Source organism: Sciurus carolinensis, chromosome 14 (genome assembly GCF_902686445.1).
Source record: "Sciurus carolinensis chromosome 14, mSciCar1.2, whole genome shotgun sequence".
NCBI classification, from domain to species: domain Eukaryota; kingdom Metazoa; phylum Chordata; class Mammalia; order Rodentia; family Sciuridae; genus Sciurus; species Sciurus carolinensis.
The window spans coordinates 78024183-78050789 of record NC_062226.1 but is presented as its reverse complement, the minus strand read 5'-3'; the positions used below and the strand labels follow the sequence as shown (position 1 = coordinate 78050789).

The 26607-nt window shown below is 32.0% G+C and overlaps 1 protein-coding gene across 1 annotated transcript in view; it reads right to left on the bottom strand.

The window, feature by feature from the left end:
• Vps13a (vacuolar protein sorting 13 homolog A) overlaps positions 1-26607 on the bottom strand; it is a 268516-nt gene that overhangs the window by 65498 nt on the left and 176411 nt on the right. The window contains 9 exon segments of the mRNA XM_047525841.1: positions 1488-1593; positions 2574-2643; positions 3666-3747; positions 4023-4169; positions 4826-4979; positions 8061-8293; positions 19189-19318; positions 20928-21061; positions 21480-21608. Of these exon segments, the coding sequence (XP_047381797.1) occupies positions 1488-1593; positions 2574-2643; positions 3666-3747; positions 4023-4169; positions 4826-4979; positions 8061-8293; positions 19189-19318; positions 20928-21061; positions 21480-21608 (1185 nt within the window).

The following is a 26607-nucleotide window of genomic DNA, read 5'->3' as shown; positions in this document are numbered from 1 at the left end:
TTTATTAGCAACTATAAAGATGCTTAACATCATTAGTCATCAGATAATTTCAAATCAAAACCACTGTGAGAAACTATTCCACATCACTAGGCCAGAATAAAAAACACAAATAATAACTGTTGGAGAGAATATGGAGAAAACAGAACTCTCACATATTCTGGTGAAAAAAAACAAATGGTGGAGTCACTTTAGAAAACTGGTAGTTCTAAAATGACAACATAGATATCATGGGACCTAGCAATTTCACTGCTAGGTATACATTTATCCCAGAGAAATGAAAACATATGTCTACATAAAACTTTGTAAACAAATATTCATTACACTATCCCTAACAGTCAAAATGTGCTAACAGTTCAAATTTCCATTACCTGATGAATGGTTAGGCATTGTGGCATATCCATATAATGAAATTTTATTTGACCAAAAAGGGAATAAAGTACTAATGCAGGCTACAACACAGATGAACCTTAGAAACATTGTGTAAGTGAAAGAAACACTTCACCAAAGACAATATATTATATGATTTCACAGATACCAAATGTTCAGAATAGAAAACTTAAAGAGGCAGAAAGTATAATAGCAGTTACAAAGAACTAAGGCATTTCTTTTGGGTGTGATGAAAATGTTCTGGAATTAGTGGTGATGTCATACAACTTTGTGAATATATTAAAAAACACTAGGCTGTATATTTTTGAAGGGTGAATTGTATACTATGTGAAATATATCTCAGTACATTGTTTTAAGGGGAAAAAATGTATCTGCCCTTGTCTTTACCCATGAAGTTTGTCTTAAGAAGCCTTTCTATAAGGGAAGGTAATAAAGAGCCTATATTTGATCTAGCTTATCAATGTGACATTAAAGTCTTTCAAATAGTCACCAAGAAAATGGTATCTTTTAATTCAACTTATCCCTTTGTCATCAAATATACTGGTCATATCCCAAATTTCTAAATTTATCCACTAAAGCAAAAACAAAGCAAAAGTAACCCAGAAAAATAAAAGGACAGAAGTGATGTGGCCATGACTGATCACCCTCTTTCCTCTACCATTTGGACTAAAAACTTTCCTTGTAAAAGGCTACTTTGTATTGCTATCATCTAAAAATATGATTTTCTCCCAATATATCCATCATAATTAAATAAAGATTTAAAATTATATTTTATTAATTTATTTTTCCTCTGGGTACCAGAGATTGAACCCAGGGGCACTTAACCACTTAGCCACATCCCCAGCTCCTTTTATATTTTATTTAGAGACAGGATCTTGCTAAGTTGCTTAAGCCTTGCTAAGTTGCTGAGGCTGGCTTTGAACTTGTGATCCCCCTGTCTCAGCCTCCCAAGCTGCTGGGATTACAGGCATGTGCCACTATGCCTGGCTTAAAATTTATATATTAAAGAGCATAAAACTATTTTAATATCTGTAAGAATTTATATTTTTTAGCTCCCCTCTTTTCTTAGTCCCACCCAATGCTATTATTTTAAGTCTTACCTCTGTTATTTCAGTCCCCTCAACTTCAGTCATGAGGTCTGCTAGAGCATAGACAAATCCAAGATCTAACCTGAGATCCATTTCTTGAATCAACACTTTGAAATACCTAAATTACAAAGCAGAAAACATTTTAAAGAATCAACTAATTGCATGAAGAAAATCAGATGAGGAAAATAAAAGTATCAAATAAATATTAAAACTTTGAAATTTAGGACTTCTTAAATAAGAGAATAAAAAGAAATCAAGGCTATATTGTTTATAACAGCAACAAACTCAAAATATGAAAATGGTCATAGAGGAAATGGATAAGTAAACTCTGGTATATAGTAATACAACAGAATATTATATATATATCAGAGATAATAAACCATAGCTACCCACAACAAAATCACAATATATTAGCAAAAATTTTATTAACAAAAGTACCAGGAGTCTATTTACACTTTGAAACCAATTTTTAAAAATTATTAAAAAAATTAAAAATAAAAAGCATAATGTTTAGGTACACATATACAAAAAACTATATTTTAAACAACAAGGGAATAAAGAGAGTCTGTCTCAGAGATACACTGGGAGGAACAGACAGAGTAGTATCACAGGGATTTATGTTTCTGCCCTTGTCCTATTTTTTGAATGAGTAAAGAGTGACAATATGAATATTATTTTTGTCCTTGTTTCCAAACAATCTGTGGTCAACTTTCCAAATGCATACAAAAAAGAAAATAACAAAATACCTAGATCTAGAAACAATTATTGTTAAAACTCAGATGTACTTCATCCAGAGACTTCTGAATTGCTAGGATTATAAAATAATTAAGCTGGGATTGTGGCTCAGTGGCAGAGCACTTGTCCAGCATGTGTGAAGCATGGGGCTTGATTCTCAGCACTACATATAAATTTATTTTTAAAAAGTCCACTGACAATTAAAAAAACTTTTTAAAAAAAGATATTTTTCTTTGATTTTTATAATCTAATACTTTATACTTAAATCTTTGGCTTATCTGAAACTTATTTTTTTTAGAGTGCAGATAATTCATATTCTTAAATCATTAAATGAACATGTAAGAAATATATGAAGACACTTACTTAATACGTGATATCTGGGAATGTCCTGCAGATCTCATGACAATACTGACATCTGTGAAAGGCTTTGGTGCTGTGAGGTTATAAACACGATTACTCTCATGATGCTTCAAGGCAAAGATAAGCATTTTCTTCCAATTTAATACAATTATAATGGAAAATTAAATCATTTACTAAATCATGAAGATCCATTAAAATTACTGATTTTTGCTAATTTCATTATGGTCTTAATTTCAGACTCTAGGATTGTGGTTTTAATTATCTGAAGTTACTCTAAGGATAATTAACTCAAAATTAGTGATTTTAAATTAGAAGTACGCATTAGAATCATCAAAGAAACTATGAAAATAGATTCTGGGGACTTGCTTCAGGTCTCTCAGTGGAGGGGCATGTACAGTGGTTAAAAAGCTTTCAAGAGGGCTGTGGTTGTGGCTCAGTGATACAGCACTTGCCTGGCACATGTGAGGCACTGGGTTCAATCCTCAGTACCACATAAAAATAAAAATAAATAAAATAAAGGTAGTATGTGTCCATCTACAGCTAAAGGAAAAAAAAAAAAGTTTTCAAGCAGATTATTAAGAGTACTCCCTGGACAGTTTAGAGCCTATGGTTTAGAAAGGGAAACCAAGAGCAGAGGCAAGAGAAGTAGGGTGGAAAGCAGCAAACAGAAAGTGAGAGGAAGAGGATAGGTAAGAAAGGTGAAGGAGAAGAAAAACATGGAAGAACAGGTGTTAGTTATTCTCATCACAAGAAAGTTTCCCATTAGAAAACACTCTGAATTTGAATTTCCTCATTGTTTATTCTAAGGTCCTAATAGTTTTTTAAATCAGAGGTTTATAGATTAGTAATCTGGTATGTAAATTAATATTTTTAAAATTTTAAATATATATTTCTATTTAATCTTTTATTTTTAGCATTAACTTGAGGTTCATTGAAGTCAGTTGAATACTTTGCTGGTCCTTTTTAAGCAGTATAATTTTCCAGTGATCCTACAGAAACTAAACTTGAGAATGGTTTTATTTAAAATTTTTACAATAAAACAAACCCAATAGCTAAAACAACTATATTTTTGGTAATCTAAAAATAAAAACAAACCTGAGTCCATCGTGACAGACTTTGGAGGCTTAATAGGATAAAACACGAATGGAAAAATAGCCCCATGAATCTGGTTTTGGATCTAAGAAAATAAAAAAGAGGTCAATATATAGTATGTAAATAATACAACCTGACTAGAACAGTAGGCTTTAAGAAGTAGAAGGAATCAAAAAGTCTAGTCATATACTGAAATTGAAGTAGGAAGTGAAGATTCAATTTTCTCCAGCTTCTTAGTGTGTTTTACACTCACTGACTACCATCATGCCTTCTTGTTTAGGTTTTATACTAAACAAAATAGACCCTGGGAATGAATCTGGTTTTCAATTAGGTTTTGCCTGTATTTTCAGAAAGACTTACCTGTATTCTGTAAATCTGAATTCTAAATGAAGATTGATGTGCAGATGTGCTATATTCCACTTTTAATGCTGGAAGATAATTTCTTCGTATAGCTTGTACATGAGGTTGCAAAATTTTCATGTTATTCCCACTAGGTGTGAAGCAAACCTGAAAAATAACCACCCCCCCAAAAAAAAAAACAAAAAACATGGAATGTCTCTTTTCCATAACTGATAAAGACTGAAAATTAATATCATAAAACTTCTAGGATAATAAAAATTTAAAGAGTAGGCTAAATATTTGATTAGGTTTAGACTGAGATCTTTATATCTAATATTTTTAAATTTTATGTATTTTTATAATCCTGTATCAGATTTTACATTACTAAAATTTACATAATAAAAATCAAGAAATTTTAAAAAATTAAAGAATAAAATAAAAAACCACTTTTGATTTCTTCATTAACTGAAAGAAAGTATCTTAAAGAGAGATTTAAAAAAATATTTTTAGTTGTGGATGGACAACTAAAATAACTATACCTTATTTTTTTATTTATTTTTATGTGGTGCTGGGGATTAAACCCAGTGCCTCTCATGTGCTAGGTAAGTGCTCTACAACTGAGCTACAATTCCAGGCAGAAAGTTTGATTTCTTAATACACTTAACCCACCCCTTTAAAATATTTTGTATGAGTTATATATGTTAGGATTGACTATATTCAATTTGTTTTGTAAGGAAGCCATATTTTCCCTAAAATTCATTAGTAATTCAATAGATACAATAGATAAAAATTAAAAATTCACATTAATGCTTAAAAGAATTTACCGGAATACTAGTGTCCAACTCAATAACCTTGTCTTCTAAAGGTGAAGATTCAGTATATTCCTTAAATTCTTTCTCCAACTTTTCAGTATGCTTTACACTCATTGTCTTCCACCTTGCCTTCTTCTTGGGCTTTGTTTCCCAAACCACATCAGAACTTAGATATGAAAAGCAAAAATCATTGTATTGATTTATAATCATTTTCATTTTAACTGTAATAAACTAGTTTATTACAGTAAAACTTCACAATTTTACTGAATTGTGAAATCACTATTTTAGCCTCACTTCTATATAAGCACATTACAAATCTAAAAACAAGAGTTAATCAACATTTGTGTCATTCTTATTCATTATAGCTGGGGTGTAATGGATAATAAATAGTAAACAAGTGATTCAATTTTAACATATTGGTAAAAAATGCTTTTCAAAGAAGAAAAGGTAAGCAAAATAAAGAGAATCTGTAGTCTCAACATATGTAAAACAGAAGGGAGCTGTGGTATTAAAATGGAGTGGTCAACACAGACCTCACTGAGAAGTAGAAATTTCATCAACTTTAAAGGAGGTGAGGGAGTTAGCAGACAAGAGAAAGAATATTTCAGTTAGGTGCAAAGCATTAGCAAAGATCCTAAAGCAGTAGCACATCTGTAGTAAATGAAGAACAAGGGGGTTGGTACGGTAGGAACACATTATGAGTAAAAAGAGGAGTCAGTCAGTGGGAGATCAAATAATATAGAACCTTACATGACACTGAAAAGTCTGAGTCTTATTCTGACTGAGATGAGGAACCACTGAAAGATTAAAAGAAGATTAGCAACATGATCTCTTATGTTTTGAGAATATATTATGTATTGAAAGAAAAAAGGATCAAGTATCTAAGTAGAAAAACTTATTAGGAGTTAATGCAGCAAGCAGTTGAGAAATGGTACTGACTTGAATAAGTATAATAACAGTGAGGCAATAAAATGTGGTCAGATCCTATGTACATGTTGAAGGAAAAGTCAGTGCAGAACTTCTCCATGAAACAGATATGGGGTATAAAATAGAGGGATCAAAGAAAGTCTTCAGTCTGAGCAACTTGGAGTTGTGAATAACTTACATGGGAAGCAGGTTTAGATAGGAGGAAATTAAGAGTTTGGTGTTACACATATGAAGTTAAATAAGTCTCTTAGCGATATCTGAGCAGATTTTATGTAGGCAATCAGATATACATGTAAAGAATTTGGAAAACAGGTCTGGCTTAAGAAATACATTATCTGTGTAGCTATAGAAATGTGGGGCATATATTGGTATTAGAAATCATGAAAAAATGAAATAGATAAAAAGGACTGAGGTCTAAGAGCCTCAGAGCATCCCATATAAGAAACTGAGAGATGACAGGGAAACAACAAATGAATCTGAGAATGTTGGGACAGGAAGAAAAACCAAGATGGTGAGGTATCCCAGAAGTCAAGTGAAAGAAACTATATCAAAGAGGGATCTGTTTTAAACAGCAAATCTTGCATGGAGTGGTTAAGGAAAAAAGGAATGAAAAAGATTGGAGATAGTGAATATATTAAACTCTTTTGAAACAGATGGCAATTTGAGAAATTTGGCCCTAAAGAGAAAAAATGAAATGGATAGCAGGAAGAAAGAAAGTAGGCTCAGGAGAATTTTTTTTTTTTTTTTTAAGTTGAGCAAAGTAATAAGGCTGACAGAAACAGTTCAGTAGAAAGAAATTGTAAACTTAGGATGGAAAGATGATGGTGGATCAATGTTGTCAAGTAGGTAAGAGTGAAATATACATGCAATATATGAAATATAGTGCAAAAGTAATGGGAGCACATACAATATACCTAAGGCAACTCAAAAGTATTTTGGTACAGCATGTAGGTACAAATGTAGATAAAAAGCTGTGATACTGGGAGTAAGGTGGGCATATGGAAGTTTGTTTTTAATTGGCTTCAGTTGGTGAAGTGAGATGCAAGGGAATGAACTGAGAGAGAAAATGAAGGTTTAAGGAGAGACAAAATATAAAACAATCTAGGAGAGAGTATAAATGGAAGAAATCTAATGGCACAGAAATTAAAATGCTTAAACACCTAACCACAGAATAAAAAATATACCCTAAACTATATTATATGCATTTATGAATATGTCAAAGTGAATCCACTAGTATGTATAACTATAATGCACATATATATGTGTGTGTGTGTGTGTGTGCATATTTTAGTGGGAATTCAAATTCCCTATGGGGGGAGGTCTTGGGGAATAAAATTAATCAAAGTATGTTATATGTATGTTCCAATATATGTCACATTGTAACTTATAATAAATATGCAGCAATAAAAACAGCCTCTGAAATTACTCTATTAACATACTTAAATTATTTAATTTTAAGTATCAATTTATTTATTCTTTCTAAAATTTATATTCACTTATTAAAATACAAAGGTAGAAACTATGTATTTGTCTTTGCCATCATATCATTTAGCCTAGGAGATAACACATGATAGGTATAATAGCCATAAATTTTGTTGTTTTAGCTTTTATTTCAAAGAAAACAGCTTTAAGATTTCTTTAAAATGACATTTATCCCATTCAATGAGAAATAAGTGAAATATAATTTACACAGAAACTAAATTTAAATGTGTATCATCTATACCTTTAATATTTGGGAATTCAACTCATGTAAAGGATTAAAACTACATTTTCCTGTTTAGATTGGAAGAAGTGATCTCACAACAGGCACACACAAGTGTGTGTATTAATGTCAACTTAAGGATTTGTTAATAGGAACAATAAGGGCATAACAACAAGAGTTTTAGTGGTGATATATAAGAAATAATAAAATACTGTGTTATTTTACAAGATCTTAAAGTGCCATGGTCAAATTAGAATGTGGTAGTCTTTAGTCTTCCAACAACTATTATGGAGTGTATATAGAGTGAACTTTGTACTATGGTAGATGGTAAGAGATAATCCAGAAATTTTTATGACATGTTCAATAAGATATACTTTTAATAATTGAATAAATTTAACTTTATTAGAGCACTAGGATGATCAAAAATATGATAGGGGATTTATAAATTTGGTTTTTTATATTTTTATCCCATAGGCAACCCCCCCCAATGTACTTGGAAATAACAATTACCTTAGTAATGATGACTAGTCAAAACACAAAAATTTGTCATTTTAGATTTTTATGATAATTTAATGATTAATACCTAATTAAATTTATACAAAACTTAAGATATCTAACCTTGTAATGCCTATATAGGCTACTTCTTCCTTTGTGTAATTGTTGACAAGTGAAATTCCAACATCTTGTAATGCCAACACAATTTCTTGCTCTGCTAACTCTGCTTTCTCACTTTCATATGTTACTTTAAACACCCTTGGATCTTCAGTGAATAAAATAATGCGCTGTAAGCCTTCAAAGAATGAAACTAAATAAATTGTCTTTTTTCCCAAATTTATAGGTGTCATCATATCCTAAAAGAAAACCACCAAAAAAAAAAAAAATTAAGAGCTTGGTCCCAACCAAATGAAGTCTAAATTCCATATTTACAAAATGGAAACATTAACGGCACCTATTTCATAGAGTGGAGTGGGGCAGCAAACTAAATGAATTAATATTTTTACAATACTTAGAAAATTAATTAGTCATGTTAGCTACTTCAAAGCATTAGTGACAACTAATTGAATTAATATTTGTATAATACGTGGAAATTTAGCAAAATCATTTGATAGCTGAAAGAGATAGGATAAAAAATGTCTGATATCTCAGTTGCAAATTCTTTTATATAAAACACTTATATTCACCACAGGAATAATTACATAGAAAGCCCTTACATAAGCATTGTGATGAACCAGGATCCTGAGGTTCAATAACATGATAAATGTAGCAAATTCTAGTAAAGCTATAAATTTCCAGCAAATAAATATACAGATTATAGGAAATTTTAATAATTAGTACATATTCATGTTACAATGCAGAGAAATTAAAATTGTTAAAATGAAATTGTCACATAGGAAACATCACATTATAATACTTTTTAAAGTAAAATAAACAGCCCTAAAACCACATTGAGAGATAAGAAAACTTACAACTCCGAAGTCTAATGTCTTTGAATTTCTGATTTTATAAACTTCAAACTATCACTATGATCTAAATATGCAAAAGTAATCAACAGGTTAAATAAACAAGACCTGTTTTATATTAAAATATTTTCCTGGAATAAATCTAAGAAGAATTTGAAAAGATTAAAGTTAGTTGAAATAAAGGTAATCCCCTTAAATACAATTTTTTTTTTTTTTTTAAATCCATACCACGTTGCTCAACAGCATTGGAAGACAATGGGAAAATAGCATCAGTATGCTAAAAGAAAGTCACTCTGAACCCAGAATTCCTTCCTTGGCAAAAATACCTTTCATGGAAGACAAGGACACAAAATAAAGATGCACGCAGACAAAGATTACTAAAGTTCACCATCAAAAGAGTGATGCAAGGAAATTCTACAGAAGGAATTAACAAGTGGCAAAAACAAAGTAATCTAAGATGGAGGTTTGATACAAAAGAGATGTTATGCAAATACAATAGCACTTGTGTGGGAAAAAACATTCTATAAAATTTAATATTCAGTTATGATTAAAAAAAAAACCTTGGCAAACAAGGATTAATGAGTTCTTTAACTTTTTTTTTGTTTGTTCTAATTAGTTATACAGGTCAGCAGAATGCACTCTGACACATAAACGGAGTATAACTTCTCATTCTTCTGGTTGTATATGATGTAGAATTACACAGGTCATGTACTCATACATGCACATAGGGTAATAACTATCATTCCTACCACCCATGCCTCCTCTCCCTTCGCTTCCCTCTGTTTAGTTCCAAATACCACTATTCTGCCCCTCACCACTTATTGTGAATTAGCATATCAGAGAGAACATTTGGCCTTTGGTTCTGTGGGATTGGCCTATTTTGCTTAGCATATTCTCCAGCTCCATCCATTTTCCAGCAAATGTCATCATTTCATTCTTCTTTAAGGCTGACTAATATTCCACTGTGTATACATAACACATTTTCTTTATCCTTTCATCTGTTGAAGGGCACCTAGGTTGATTACATAGGTTAGTTATTGTGAATTGAGATGCTATAAATAATGATGTGGCAGCATCACTGTATATGCTGATTTTTAAGTCCTTTAGGTATAAGCCAAGGAGTTGCATGATTGGGTCAAATGGTGGTTCCATTCCAAGTTTTCTTAGGAATCACCATACTGCTTTCTATAGTGGTTGCACCAACTTGCAATCCCACCAGCAATATATAAGTGTACCTTTTCCCCACATGTTCACCAACAATTATACTTACTTGTATTCTTGAAAACTGCCATTCTGACTGGAGTGAGATGAAATCTCAGTGTAGTTTTGTTTGGTATTTCTCTAATTGCTAGAGATGTTGAATATTTTTTCATATATTTGTTGATCAGTTGTACTTCTGTGAATGTCTGTTCAGTTCCTTAGCCCATTTGTTGATTGGGTTATTAGGTTTTTTGATGCTGAGTTTTTTGAGTTCTTTATTTATCCTGGAGATTAATGCTCTATCTGAGGTGCATGTGGTAAAGATTATTTCCCCATTCTGTAGGCTCTCTCTTCACATTCTTGATTGTTTCCTTTGCTGTGAAGAAGGTTTTCAAATTGATTCCATCCCATTTATTGATTCCTGATTTTACTTCTTGTGCTTTAGGAGTCTTGTTAAGGAAGTAAGTTCCTAAGCTGACATGATGAAGATTTTGGGTTTACTTTTTCTTTTATTAGACACAGAATCTCTGTTCTAGTGCCTAAGTCTTTGATCTACTTTGAGTTGAGTTTTGTGCTGGGTGAGAGATAGGGATTTAATTTCATTTTGCTACATATGGATTTCCAGTTTTCCCAGCACCATTTGTTGAAGAGGCTATTTTTTTCTCCAATGTATGTTTTTGGCGCCTTTGTCTAGTATGAGCTGACTATATTTATGTGGGTTTGTCTCTGTGTCTGCTGCTCTGTACCACTGGTCTACATATCAGTTTCGGTGCCAATACCTTGCCATTTTGTTACAATGGCTCTATAGCATAGTTTGAAGTCTGGTATTGTGATGCCTCTTGCTTCATTTTTCTTTCTAAAGACTGCTTTGGTTATTCTGGGTCTCTATTTTTTCAAATGAATTTCATGATTTTTTAAATTTCTATGAAGAATGTCACTGGGATTTTAATAGGAATTGCATTAAATTTGTATAACATATTCATTAGTATGGCCATTTTGACAATGTTAATTCTGCCTATCCAAGAGCATGGGAGATCTTTCCATCTTATAGCACCCCATCATGTTCAAAACATTAGAAAAACCAGGATAGTAGGAACATACCTCAACATTGTAAAAGCTATCTATGCTAAACCCAAGGCCAATGTCCTTCTAAATGGAGAAAAATTGAAAGCATTCCCTTCTAAGAACTGGAACAATACAAAGATGCCCTCTTTCACCACTTTTATTCAACATTAGCCAGGGCAATTAGACAGAAGAAAGAAATTAAAGGGATACAAATAGGAAAAGAAGAACTCAAACTATCACTATTTGTCAATGACATGATTCCATATTTAAAGATCCAAAAAATTCCACCAGAAATGTTGAATGAATTCAGAAAAGTAGCAGAATATAAAATCAACACTCATAAATCAAATGTGTTCCTATACATCAGTGATCAATCCACTGAAAGAGAAATTAGGAAAACTTAAAAAAAACTGGGGAATCAAACTAATAAGAGAAATTCTTTAACTTCTTATCAAAGCCCTCCCCTGGAAAAAAATTCAATAAAGATCATATATAATTATAAAATATTGAAAGCATTTAATATCAGAAATGAGGCAAAGATATCTACAAACACCATTTTTATTCAACAATAAAGATCCTAGCTAAATAAGGAAAAAAGGCAAATGAATGAAAGATGAAAATAAAACTTTCATAATTTTTATACCTGTCTGTGTGGAAAATAAAAAATGAATAATTAATGTTAATTTTAAAAAGTTCAGTGACTTTGATTTTAAAAACATGCAGAGTTCTAATGTGGTAATTAGAACTATGTGGTCTTGATTCTCTTGCTAGGAATAATGTGGTAATTAGAACTATGTGGTAATAACTATGTGGTCTTGATTCTCTTGCTAGGAATAATAATCAAACAAAATATAAAGGATAACATGTTTGAAAAGCCAGAAAAGCTACAAAGTCAATAAGAATTAATGGGGTTGAGATCTGAGAGAGAAGGAATTCTGAGAGCTTTGTATTTGGAGTGGCTTTCTTCAAAAGTAAACAGCCAATACTAAATGCAGAAGCAGAGAATGTGAGGCTAAGAAAGGTAGCTGAATATTAAGTAGTCTCATGGGAATGGGAAAAGCAAAAAATGGAATGTGGGGCATACTTCAGATTTTCAGGTGAGTACAAAAGGGATCACCCTTGAGGTGCACCAAGGTAAACTGAAGTAAGATCAGTCCTCACACAGATAAATCATCTAAGTTTTCTGGTGTATTAAGGTAATCTGCCTTGAGTTTACCAAGCCTAAGCTATATTTTTTCAAAGAAAAATAGAGTCTCAAATTATTTCTACAAACTTCCATGTACTACATGCAGCACAGCAAAAAATAAACATGTATAAAGAATAGATCTGAAGGAAAACTAAAGATAAAATATAAACTACAGATAAAATATAAAAACATCCACAAGATCTAGATATCAGAATTGCCAGGCTTTAAAGTAGCTATGATTTACACATTAATACATTCAATTAATACACTGTGACAAGACAAAAAACTAAAGAACAAACATTTCTAGAATAGAAATTCTAGAACTAGTCATTTTAAAAATTTAGTAATTCAATGGGTGAGTTTAGAACCAGATTAGCTTAAAGTAATAATGGCAAATAGTTCAGAAGAAATCATGACAGAAAAGAAAAAGAATGAAACAAAATTAAAACCTCACAAAAGTTGTAAGACACAAAATAAGAAGGTCTAACACTCATGCAAGTCCTAAAGAGGAAAAAAAAAAACAAACCATATTTGAAGAGAGAATAGTTTAAAAATGTCTAACCCAGACAAAAGACTTCAAAAATCACTATTTTCAGAAGCATAATAAATAAAGAAGATAAATCTAGAGAAAACCATACATAAGAACACCACAGTAAAGTTGCTGAAACCAATGAAAAGAAGAAATCATGAACGTGGTCAGAGGGAAAACAAAACAAAATAAAACAAAAAAAGAAGCACCAATTCTGAAATTTGACATTCAATACAAATGCCCCACAAAGAAAAAGGCAAAATAAGAAAGTTTTTGCAAAAACAAAATTGTCACCTGATAATCAGACCCACACTTAGAAATATTAAAGAGAAAAAAAAATGAACCCAAATGGCATGATGAAGGAAGAGATGAAAAGCAGTAAAAGGAGAAATGTGTGGGTGATTTAAGTGGAATATTAACTATAGAAAAATAATGGTTCTTATGGGATTTAACACTGATTTCGAAATAAAACACAATGATATGTAAGGTACAAGAGGGTTGTAGTGTCTCTATGTTACTAGGAAAAGTGGCATGAGTACTAATTTACAGCAGGTTTTAATAAGTGAGGAATGCATGTTGTCTTCTTTTGAGAAACTTTTTGGGCTTTGTGCCCATTTTTGAATGAGGTCATTTGCTATTGAGTTATTTCAGTTCCTCATCAATTTTGGATCTCAATCCCTCAGTGAATGTATAGTTTGCAAATATTTTCTCCCATTCTATAGGCTGTCTCTATATTTAATTTTTTTCCTTTGCCATGCAGAAGTTTTTGAGTTTAATATAATCCCAGTTGTTTACCTTTGCTTTTGCTTCCTGGGTTTTTAAGATCTTATCCAAAATAATCACTGGTCAGACCACTGTTACATACCTTTACCCTATGTTTTCTTGTAGAAGTTTTGTAGTCTAGGGTCTTATGTTTAAGTCTTAAATCCATTTTGATATAATGGATCAATAATATAGCAAAAAAAATAAGTATCCACTTTCATTCTTCTGCACATGGATATCCTGTTTTTCCCAACACCATTTATTGAAAAGACCATTCCCCTCCCCTACTGGGTGTTCTTGGCTCCATTTTTAAAAAAAAATCAACAGGCTGTAAAGGTGTGAATTTATTTATGGGCTCTCTCTATTCTATCCCACTTGGCTGTGTGTGTGTTTTTATGCCAATACCATGTTGTTTGCATTACAGGCTTGAAGTCAGGTAGTGTAACATCTCCAGCTTTGTTCTTTTTGCTCAAGACTTCTTTGGCTATTGAGGTATTCTATGTTCCATGTAAATTTTAAGATTTTTTTTTCCAGGTTCTGTGAAGAAAGTCATTGGTATTTTGAAAAGAACTGTAATGAATCTGCACATCACTTTAGGTAGTATGGACATTTAACACTACTAATTCTTATAATACACAAATACAAAATACCTTTCTATTTATTTGTGTTTCTTCAATTCTTTCATCAATGTCTTACAGTTTTCAGTATAGAGATATTTCACTTCCTTGGTTAAATTTATTCCTAAGGGTTTTGTTTGTTTATTTTTGGTAGCTACTATAAATAAGCTATTAAAAATTTCTTTTTCAAATATTAACTAATAAAGTATATAAATATCAATTAATTTTATGCATTGATTTTACATCCTGCAATTTTGCTGAATCTCCTTATTAGATTAACAGTGTTTTGGATTAGAGGTTTCAGGAATTTTTACATATAACATGTCTGCAAAGAAGGGGACAACTGAATTTCTTTTCCAAATTGGATGACCTACCTTTTCTTCCTTCTTTCCTCCCTCCCTCCCTCCTTCTCTTTTTCTTTTGCCTAGTTGCTCTTGTTATGACTTCCAGTACTATTTTGAACACAAGTAACAAAAGGGGGCATCCTTGTCTTGTTCCAGATCTTAAAGGAAAAACTTTTACCTTTTTCCTGTTTAGTATGGCAGCTTTAGGTTTGTCATTTGTGGTCTTTATTGTGTTGACACACGTTCCTTTTATATCTACTTCTTCAAATATTTTTATTATATTTGGTCAAATGCTTTTTTGGTGTCTATTGAAATTATCATAGGTGTTTGTCCTTGATTCTATTATCAAGATGTGTCATGTTTCTTGATTTGTATATACTGAACTATTTTTGCATTCCTGGGATAATCTTGTTATATTTAATTTGTTCAGAAATTTATCCATTTCTTCTGTTATGTCTGATCTGTTAGCTTGTAATTGTTCATAACAATATCTTATGATCCTTTGAATTTCTGTTGTATGAATCGTATGTCTCCTTTTTCAACTATGATTTTATTTGTGACTTTTTCCTTTTTTTTTGTAGTCTAAAGGGTTTAAGGTTTGTCAGTTTATCTTTTCAGAAAAACAAGTCTTTTTAAAAAATTTTTATTTGTTCTTTGTAGTTACACATGACAGTAGAATCTGTTTTGACATATATATACAAACATGGAATATATCTTATTCTAATGAGGATCCCAGTCTTATGGATGAACATGATGGTGAGATTCACTGTGGTGATTCAAATATGAACATAGGAAAATTATGTCAGATTCATTCCATTGTCTCTCCTATTCTATCCCTTCTCCCTTTCCTTCATTCCCCTTTGTCTAATCCACTGAACTTCTATTCTCTCCACGCTGTTGTGTGTTAGCATCCACATGTGAGAGAGAACATTCAACCTTTGGTTTAAAAAAAAAACTCTTTATGTTCAGCTTCACTAAGCATTACAAAAATGCAAATTAAAACCACAATGAAATAGCCCCTTATACCTGTTACAATGGGTTTTATAAAAAAGATGGAAGATGTGTTGGAGAGGGTGTGAAGAAAAGGGACTCTTTTTCATAACATTTTTGGTGGGAATGAAAATTGATACATCTATCATGGAAAATGTTATGAAATTTGCTCAAAAAACTAAATATAGAACCAAAGATCCAGTAATCTCAGTTCTGGGCATGTTGTATATCAAAGGAACTGAAATCCATATATTGATAAGCAAGGTCACTGTAGTGTTATTCACAATAGCCAAGATACATAAACAATCTAGGTGTTCATCAATGGATAAAAAAATGTGGTGTACATGCACTTAACAATGGTATAATTATTCATGCTTAAAAGAGGGAGGAATCCTGTTATTTCTGACAACATGGATGAATTTGGAGGACATTATGCTAAGTGAAATAAGCAAGGCATAGAAAGATGCGTGATCTCATATATATAATCCCACCTTATGTAATAAGGTTGAACTCGCATAAATAGAAAGTAGAATGATAGTTACCTGAGTCTGGGGGAGGTGAAGAGTGAGGGAGGGGGAATTGTTGATTAAAGGAAAAGGAGTTTTAGGAGGAACAGGTTTTGAGATCAACTGTAGAGCAGATGATCATGGCAAAAATGATGTACTGTACATTTTAAAATAGCCAAGAATAAATTTCAAAAGTCTTATTAAAAAAATGATGGATAGGAGAGATAATGATATTTGCATATTTTCTGAAGAAAACCTGTGAGCCATGCTTATGGGTTGTTACAAGGGATATATGGTATTGTGGAGTAGCATTTCTAATTCAGGGTGGCTTCTAACATTCCCATGTAATGTTTCCTCACACTAAACCTGTCATTCTCACTAACCAAAGAGAATACTCCCTAAACTGCTATGAGGATTGCCGTAAGGACTTCCATCCTAAAGGACTGGCTGGTGCTCCTTGCTTAGCATGATTCCTGTCTAGTGTCTTCTTGAAATAAGCAGGTGCAAACTGCCTATGAGCATTTTGTGAGTCTAGATGTTTGGGCCTAAGAAGATACTGTGGCAGGCACTGCAACTTATATCTTGATGAAAGGACCAGGAAGATATAACAATTCAAAATTTGTAAATACCTAATCACATAGCTTCAAAATATAAAAGCTAAAATAAATGAACCAAAAAGGAGAAATGTTCAAATTTATGATTATTGTTTTAACGTATTTCTCAAATAGAACAAGCAAATAAATGAGACAGAAGATTTAAATGACACAATTAACAAACCTGAACAAACTAACAAACTATAGGACATTCTTTGAAAATTTACAGAACATTTTCTTTTTCTCAAATATATATGAATCAGTTACTGACCACAGGCTGGCTCATATAGCAAATCTCTATAAATTTCAAAATAGTGAATCCAAATATGTTCCCAAATCACAGAGGAATTAAATCAGAAATCAATGAAGATGAGAAAATTCCTATACTATTAAAAAGTAAATGATAACCTCAAGTATTAACCATTAAACAAAAATATAAAATTAACAATGAAAATCAGAAAGTCATTTTAAACAAAATGATAATAAATATATAACATTAACATTTGTGAGATAAAGGTAATGCTATTTTGTGAGGGAAATAAGTGACTTTAAATGACTTCAAATAAGAAGCAAAAATATTTGAAAAACAGTGATTTCAATATGATCTAAACTGTTTTCCCCTAAGACTAGTATGTTGAAGCCCTAGTACTCAATGTGTATCTGGAGATGGAGTGTTTATGGAGATAATATATTTCTTTTGTTTAAACTATCCAGTCAGTGATATTTTGTTTGGGCAGCCTGAATAGACTAATATAGTATTGATCTTAAGAGATTAAAAAAAATTAATCGAAGTAAACCTGAAAAAGATGACACAATAAATAAACTAGAGCTGAAACTGGAGAAACTGAAAACACATGTATAAAAGATATCATAAAAAGAGTAAAACCATGATTTTCTTGTGGAAAAAGCAAAAACTGATAAATCCTTAGCAAAATTCATTAAGAAAAAGAGAAGGCACAAATAAACAATACCAGGAATGAAAAAGGGCATCACCATAAATATGTTCAAAATTTTAAAAAGGATATTATGAAAATATTTGTGTCAACATATTAGAAATTTCCAGTGAAAAGAACATCTTCTTAGAGAAACAACAAAATAAACAGAAATAGAAAACTGAATTGTCCTATATGTAAAAATAAAATAGAATTTATAATTCAAAGACAAATGCAGGCAAAGACTGCTTGGCTTCATTAGTGAATTCTATTAAACATCCAAAAGAAAAACCATACTGATTTACATCAAATATTCTAGAAAATGAGATTAAGTATTTTTTAACATTTTTAACAAGCCAAGATGGCCCTGATATCAAAATACTGGAGAGAAAATTACAAGATAGGAAAGTTATAGGCCAACCTCCCTCATAAATATTCAAACAAAAAGTTTTAAGCCATTAGCAAGTCAATTCCAAAAATGTGAAGGTGGCCTAATATTAAAAAAATCAATCATATAATCAATCCTCAAAATAAGATAAAGTAAAAAAGAAACACATAATCATTTTCAATAGATAAAAAACTGAAAGCATTTAATTTAAAAAATCAGCACACTTATTTATTTATACATACACAGACAGATTTTAACTACTAGGAGTAGAAAGCAACTACCTTAATTCAATACACGGGTGTTAATTCAAAAAACAGTAACAGAAAAACAAAAAAGCCTAGAACAAAAAACATATTTAATAATAAAACTCTTCAGTCTCCCCTCTAAAAGAGGAATGGTCTAATGGTAAACAGGAACAAATAATAATTAAAGAAAAAAATATCAGAATAGAATTGAATTCTGATGAATTTTGAAGAACAAATATAACTTTAATAAAGATATTTCATGCAAGTTATTTACATTATTAGAAAACATCTGAATACAACCTTATCATCAGAGTCTGACACTAAGAAATAAATACTTAATGGATCCTTGAATGTTCCTTACAGAAGTTAAATCTAAGATGACTGTTAGTGCAGATAATTTATCTGTTCATGGGGTGAATGCTGAAAGCATTTCTCTAAGCAGAGCTTTATCGTTTTTAACTTAATAGAAGCATAGAGATGTGAACAAAATTAAGACTACTGGCTTACAAATTTTTGGATAAGATAAAGCTGGACAGAACTCATTTTGTACAATAAATATAAGGAAGGACTTCTATACAGTTTTGTTTTAAATGAAGAAAAAAGTTTTGCATGTGATTTGCATATTTTTATTGAAGTAAATCTGAATGGTCCTACTCCTTTGGGATAAAACTAGTTCTTTCTGGTTTCAATTGTATTTAGTTTCTTCTTGGATTTAAAAAAAATAAAATAAAAGAGAGAAAGAGAAAAAGGTGAAAGTTCAAAGAAAGAGTCTGAATACAACATTTTAAATCTCTGGCAGTCATTTTACAAGTATAGCCACAGAACAATCTTTAAAATCATCAAGGCTGAAATTAATATCTTTTAAAAACACATATGCAGAAAACCAAAAAGAATTCTGAGAACACCATAATAATCAACCTAATACTTACATCCTTTTGTGTAACTTCCCCATGGCTTTTCCCACAACTCCACTTCAGTTTTCTAGAGCCCACTGGATCAGCCCAGGTATAAAACACTGCTTTTCCAGGAGGAAGGGAATCTTCAATTTCACTAAGAGAACTATTATAAGTAGCAAAAATATGCATTAAGTTAAATGCAACTTGATAATATAAAAAATACAAAATGATACAACATTCATAGCCCATTGAGATTTGTGCAAATTCTCATTTAGACAAATTTTCCTTATATAATGAAAACAAAAAGGCAATCTCTAAGAAAATATTTCAAGGGAAATATTTGTCTCGGGATATAAAGATCCTCAAGTTTGAAATGAATGTCAATTTTTGTTTTAATTCAAATTATGGAAAAAGTTCAATTATTTTACCTAATTCATACTAAATCTAGGAGAATTTAATTGGTAACTGTTCCCTGAGTATTGGTATTACTGTGGCAAAAACAGATGTAGCTTAGTTATTTTTAAAATAATAAGATGTGAAATATAAATATGAGAAATTCAACTCCATTACAAAAAGATTTCAAAAATGAAAACAAATTATTTAACCAAAGAAGTAATAAATTAAAGTTTTTCTGAGCCAACTAAACTTACCCTGCAGATTAAAAGACTTCACTGGCTAACAGATAATATTAATGAAAACAGACTATGATCCTATACCTATTTTGGTGAAAGATTTAAATTAAAAAAACAAACAGGGAAGATAAACCCCGGAAAACATCTAGGAAAGTCAGTTACTTGCAAAGGAATAAAAATGACCTTTAAAAAAATTTTTAGAAAGCTCAAATACACAGAGACAGGAGCAGAGAGTGAGCCTTCACCAGACAATCTGTCAGTGACTTGATCTTGGACAATTTAGCCTCTAGACTGAGAGTTTGGACAAAGTAGTCCAAACAGACTAAGACAAAATTTATGATTTTTATAGTATTTAAAAAAAAAAAACCAGCAACTGGCAGTCTCCTTTCTCAACATCTTAAACAAATAAGAGAAAATAAGAGAATGATAGGGAAGGAGGAACTGTAGGTACTTCCTAGGCTAGTCCTGTGGTCCCTACATGTTTGATTAAAATCAATGACTGGAAGTTTTACAGTTGGAAGTGAAAGAAAAATAAAAGTGCACTAATGGATATGGGTTCATTAAAAAGTAAGAGATGAAAACGAAATACTCAGACACAATAAATTCAAGATAGCCTGGGACCACCAAGTAGTGAACATAAAGTTGCAAAAACTAGTGGCACCAAGAGGGTATGATATCACAGAAAATTGAAATAAATAATGTTAAAAGTCATCAATCTTGAATTATGGTATTTAAGGAAGCAGTTCTTTGGTTCCCATATACCTTAGCAAGAAGAGGGTATCTGAAAAAAATCTAAAATTTTATAATTATATTATGCTTATTAAAAATATGAAAATTTCAAAAAGATAAAATTAGAAAACTCAGAATAAACCCTGACATTTTCCTCACCTCATTCAATAATGATCAAGCTTTTGTTGTACTTTAACTCTTCATGATTCTTTCTTTGAAGCATTTGAAAGTAAATTATAAAGTTGGTTTGATCCCTACATACTTCAGTATACCTTTTTTTAAAGTAGAACATTATTTTATATAACCACAACATCACTATCTGTGTTTATATTCATGAGAAATCATCATAAATGTCTCATTACCTAGCTTCTGTTAAATCAGGAGTCACTGTATTTGTGATAATCTTCTTACCTTTGTTTGTACTGAATAAGGTCATTCTTGGTGTGATTTATTAACAGGAACGTAGCTGCCCCATCATGATAATCTGAAAATGTAATAACGGTTGAATGCTCAGCCAAATTAACTTCTGCTATGATACCTCCAAGCTAAAAGAAAGGAAAACATTCTTTAATGTGATAATTTTCCTAAGATTATTAATCATAACATGTAGTAATAAAACTATTCATAACTTGATAACTTAATTTTGGGAGATGATTTAGAAAACAAGCATTTTATATTGCCTTTTGGGGAAACAATGAATCTTTTCTGTATGCAGATTTGTGAAATTCTAGATCTCTTATATTCTAGCATTCCAGGCACTCCAACTCACTTTCTGTATAATAATTAAAATTACTTTATATTTCTCTTTCTTTTCAGTACCTTTTTCCTTTTTAAAAAGAAATGTTGGTTTGTTCCTGGTGAAAGGGGAAAAATTATCAGATAACTATTTGTTATAAAAAGTGAAATGAAACACTAGAAGTACATATTAGGTTTTCCAATGATCCTTGTAAAAAAATAATTTACCTCATTATTTAGACGCAATAAAATACAATTTTCTTGCTTGTTAAAATATATCCTTTTGGGAGGACCTTCACTCTTTTCAACTTGAATAAGAAGCTTACTGGACACATCTTCAGGCCAAAAGGGGATACACTAAAAACATATATTACATATATTTATAAAAACAAACAAATCCTATCAAAAATACTTAGATCATTTTAATAAACTCATCAAATAGTAAAATGAACTTCAAAAAAACTCTCTTTCAGTTGGGCATGCTTGTGAATGCCTATAATCCCAGGGACTCAGGAAGCTGAGACAGGAGGATCTCAAGTTCAAGGTCAGCCTCAGCAACTTAGTGAGACACAGTCTCAAAATTCAAACCAGTAAATAAAAAAGGGCTGGCAATGTAGCTCAGCAGTAAATCCAACCAGGGTTGAATCCCATATACCCAAAACAAACAACAACAAGAAAACCATCAAACTCCTTCCACACTGCTCTGGTTATTGGGTTGCTTAGCTGAAGGGCTGTAAAATTAGAGATGGGTTATCACTTTTAAGCATGAAAAATACAAGCAGCAATGAATAGTAGTTGAAGACCAAAGATAAGTAGGGTGCTTAGGAAAAAACAGACTTTAATATAATTCAGATCTTTCAGAGAAGATTGAAAAATCAGCGAATAAGCTGAATCAGATACTTGGAAGCAGATGGTAAGTTCAAAACAAGGGATCATTCAGTTACTAAAAATATAAATCATGTTTGAATATTATTTGTTAATTAAGTACAAGTAAAAGTATGCACTACTGATAAGTCAGGAAATGTAATAGAGTTCTTAATTTGACTGAGAGTAAAAAAGTAATCCAAAATTTAGAGAAGGAAAGCTTAGAACCTTACAACAATCTGGACATTTGTGATTTGGAAACCAGGCTAAAGGAATTAGGAGTTAGGGAGGTAGTCTTTTTAAAAAGAAAAAAGACTATAGACACCAGGAACTAGAAAAAGAGAAGAACTAAAAGAACAAGATGGAGAGCTAGACTTCTCTGTAAACTATTATGTCAATTCTATCTTAGGCCCTGATCAGACTAGTCACTTGGACTGGTCATGCAGTGTTTTCAATGAGCTTCTTCATATGTGATACCTGAACCTTATCATGTATGACCTGGGAACAATTCTTTTTTCCCCTTTTTAGTTGTACATAATGGGGGGATTTGATTTTACATATTTGTACATGTACACAATACAACAAGTGAATTTGACCAATATCATTCCCTAGTACTTCTCCTTTTCCTCTCCTCCTCCCTCTCCTTGCCCTCCCTTCAATTTCATGTAATACCATCCCTGACGAACATCTTTGTTTTTCTTTTACTCTTTCCTCTCTAGTTTCCACAGATGCCAAAAAACATATAGTCCTTGACTTTCTGAGTATGGCTTATTTTACTTAACATAAAGTTCTCAAGTTCCATCTATTTTTCTGCAAATGACATAATTTCATTCTTCTTTATGGCTAAATAAAACTCCACTGTGTACATATACCACATATTTTGGATCCATTTGTCTACTGATGTACACCTAATTTCATAGTTTATAACAAATTGCGCTGCTGTAAACATAGGTATGCATGTATCACTACAGTAAACTGACTTTGATTCTTTAGGATAAATACTGAGGAGTGGTACAGATGAGTCATATGGTGTTACAACTCTTGCAGAACCTCCATACTGATTTCCATAGTGGCTGCACTCATTTACAATCCCACCGACAGTGTAAAAGTGTTCCTTTTTCTTCACATCCTCCCCAGCATTTATTATTGTTTGTATTCTTGATGGATGCCATTCTAACTAGAGGGAAATAAAATTTCAGTGTAGTTTTGACATGCATTTTCCTAACTGCTAATGATATGGAATAGTTTTTCATGTATCTGTTTGCCATTTGTATTTTTTCTTTTGAAAAGTTCTTGTTTAGTTCATTTGCCCATTAATTAACTGGGTTATTTGGGTTTTGGTGTTAAGGTTTTTGAGTTCTTTATACTTTCTAGATATTAATCCTCTGTCAAAAGAGGAGATAGCAGAGATTTCCCCCAATTCTATAAGCTTTCTCTTGACATTTTTAGTTGTTTCCTTTGCTGTGCAAAAGTTTTTTACTTTGATGCCAACCCATTTATTAACTCTGAGATTATTTCCTGAGTTTTAGGGGTCCTAATGAGAAAATCATTGCCCGTGCCTACAAGTTGAAGTGTTGACCCTATATTTTCTTCTAGGAGTTGCAAAGTTTCTGGTCTAATTCCTTTGTCCATTTTGAGTTGATTTTTATGCAGGGTGAGAAATAAGGACCTAGTTTCATTCTTTTACATATTGTTTTTACCTTGGGACAATTCTGTAGCAGAACTAAGTGTCTTAGCTTCTTAAAGTCTGTTTTATTCAACCATGAAAGATGGAACTAGATATGGCACAAGGTTGAGGATGTAAGAGGCTTATAATGTCCTCCTCCCTGTCAAAACTTCCTGTATCCTAATAGAAACAATAATCCTTATCCAAGCGTATATCCCATGAAGACCTGAGAAGACTAAAAATGTGTGTTCTAGACATTCCCAAGGCTATATTTCCTTGACAGTCCTAGCTTATTTAATACTTTATCTTTTGTGTTTAATAATGTATCTTTTAATGCTGTGTGGAGCCTCTTGAAGTTTGAGAAAGTACTAAAGTTTTTATCTTTTGTAGAGACAAAAGACAACAGATATATAGATAAGGTTAAAAAATCAAGAGAGGTAATAATCATAATGTTTTTTTTTTTTTTTTTTGGTACTGGGGATTGAACCCAGGGCACTTAACTACTGAGCCACATTCCCAGACCTTTTTATTTTTTATTTTGAGACAGGGTCTCAACAAGTTGCTTAGGATCTTACTGAGTTGCTGAAGCTGGCTTTGAGCTTGCAATCCTCCTGTCTCTGCCTCCTGAGTCACTGGGATTACAGGTGTGCATCAATGCTCCTGGTGAGCATACAACTTAATATGATAAAGTTGATCACTATCAGTCAAAATCAGAAATTAAGCCAGAAATGGCATCACATGCCTACAGTTCCAGCTACTTAGGCAGCTGAAGCAGAAGGATCACTTAAGTCCATTAGTTTGAAACAAGGTACATACCTAAAGTAACAGTTACCTGACAGCCTGAGGCAGGAGGCTCACAAGTTTGAGGTCAGCTTTAGCAAAACCCTCAGTAACCCAGTGAAACCCTGCTTCAAAATAAAAATAAAAAGACTAGGGATGTAGTGCAGTGGTAAAAATGACTGACTTCACTCTCTAGTACAAAAAAAAAAAAAAAATTTAAGTCAGTCTGAGCAACATAGTGAGACACCATGCCCTGTAAAGAACAAAAAAAACCGAACAAGATTAAAATGTAAAAATCTTAACAAGTCAAAGAAAATTTACCTGAAGCTGAAATGATAAACTAAGAAGACTGTAAAATTTTAAATAGTCGTTACGCATGTTACTGAAATTAATGTAAATATGAACCAACTGTTGAAAGAAGAGTCTACAGACATGGTTTTAAAAGGATAAACAAAACCTAACAATATCTAACAGATATATACATCGAGGTAGAAATGTTATAACAAAATCATAGGAAAAATATGTCTATGAAATATATAAACCTAATGAGATTATGTGGAACATTCACAAAAATAAATCACATAGTAATTCAATAAGTATGTTTTGAAAAGATGTTATGTTTAATCTCTGACGAAAACCCTCCAAAAGCTCCCCATTTCACTCAGTTAAGGTAAAGTCCTTGTAAGGGCTTACAAAGTTCTGTATCATCCTTCATTTCCACTATGCTTTGTCCTCTGCTATCTTTCCCTTTCCAGTAACACTGCCCTCTTTTGATATCCCTCAAACATGTCAAATACTTTACCCCTTTAGAGTTCCTATTCTGGTTTATCTCTAATGCGTTCTCCCCAAATATTCCATCAGGCCTCATAAGGCTAACTAAGCACCCTCACCGTACCAGACTTGGTGCACAGCCATGGACTGTGGTCTCAAAGACAATCCCCCCACTTCTCCTTCACCAAATACTTTTAGATATACCTGCAATTTCTAGCCAAGGCACCTTCATTTGGAAGCCTCTCTATGGGCCCATGAGCAGAGACCTTCCTTAGAAGCCTCTGCTAGATCTTTATCTGAGAAGAGAAGAAACCTGAAAACTCTTTCTACTCTCAGTACTCAGTATTTTTCTACTCTTGCCCTCTTTCATCCCTCAGATTCATAAAACTGCCAGAGTCTTTTGTTCAGGGGTCCCTCAACAGGGAGACAACCTTAATGTCTGTGTTGATCCACTTGACCCTTGATCAATGTCCCTAGAAGGGGAAAATAGAACAAGGAGAAGTGGGTGCTTTTGTTCATTTAGCCTCTTTCTTATACTATTCAAAGTAAATGATTAGAAGTTTGTGTTACTTTCATTTTGATTTGTCGTCTTAATCAGTTACTCCTGTATCTGTCAGTTCAGTTGATTGAGCTCCTGACAGCTACTCTCTCGTTTCCTGCAAGTCTTTGTTCAACAGTGACTTCACAGCATTCTTACTAAAATTAAAGGTCACTCCTTGTTCTTCTAGACTTGTCACCTTCTTATGCACTTTATTAACTGATTATGATATTGATATTTTGGTTCTCTTTGCATCCACTGAAATGTAAACTATCACAGGCCAGAAACTTGAGATTTTGTTATCAGATGCAATGCAAGTCACATAAAAAGTACATGGTAAGTATTCATTGAAATAATGAACAGACTTGAAAAAGGTGGAACTTCTGGGAATAAGAAATATATTTAAATAAAAAAATCAGTACTTGAAGTTATAAAGAGCAATTTAAACACAGTAAAATAAAAAAAGAGAGAGATACAAAGTAGAACTTATCCAGAATGCAGCAGAGTTAGAGATAGAAAAGAAAAAAGATATTAAGATATATGTTAAGATATATGAAGGAGAATACAAGTATCAAACATGTCTGAATAAAGACACAGAAGGAAAAAAATAGAAGAATAAAGGAAAAGCAATAAGTTTTAAGACACTAGTTTCAAGTTTCATAGAAAATAAATATTCTATCAACCTGAGTCAATCTTTTCGAAAACTTCTGTGCAGAGATCTGACAGCAAATGATGGG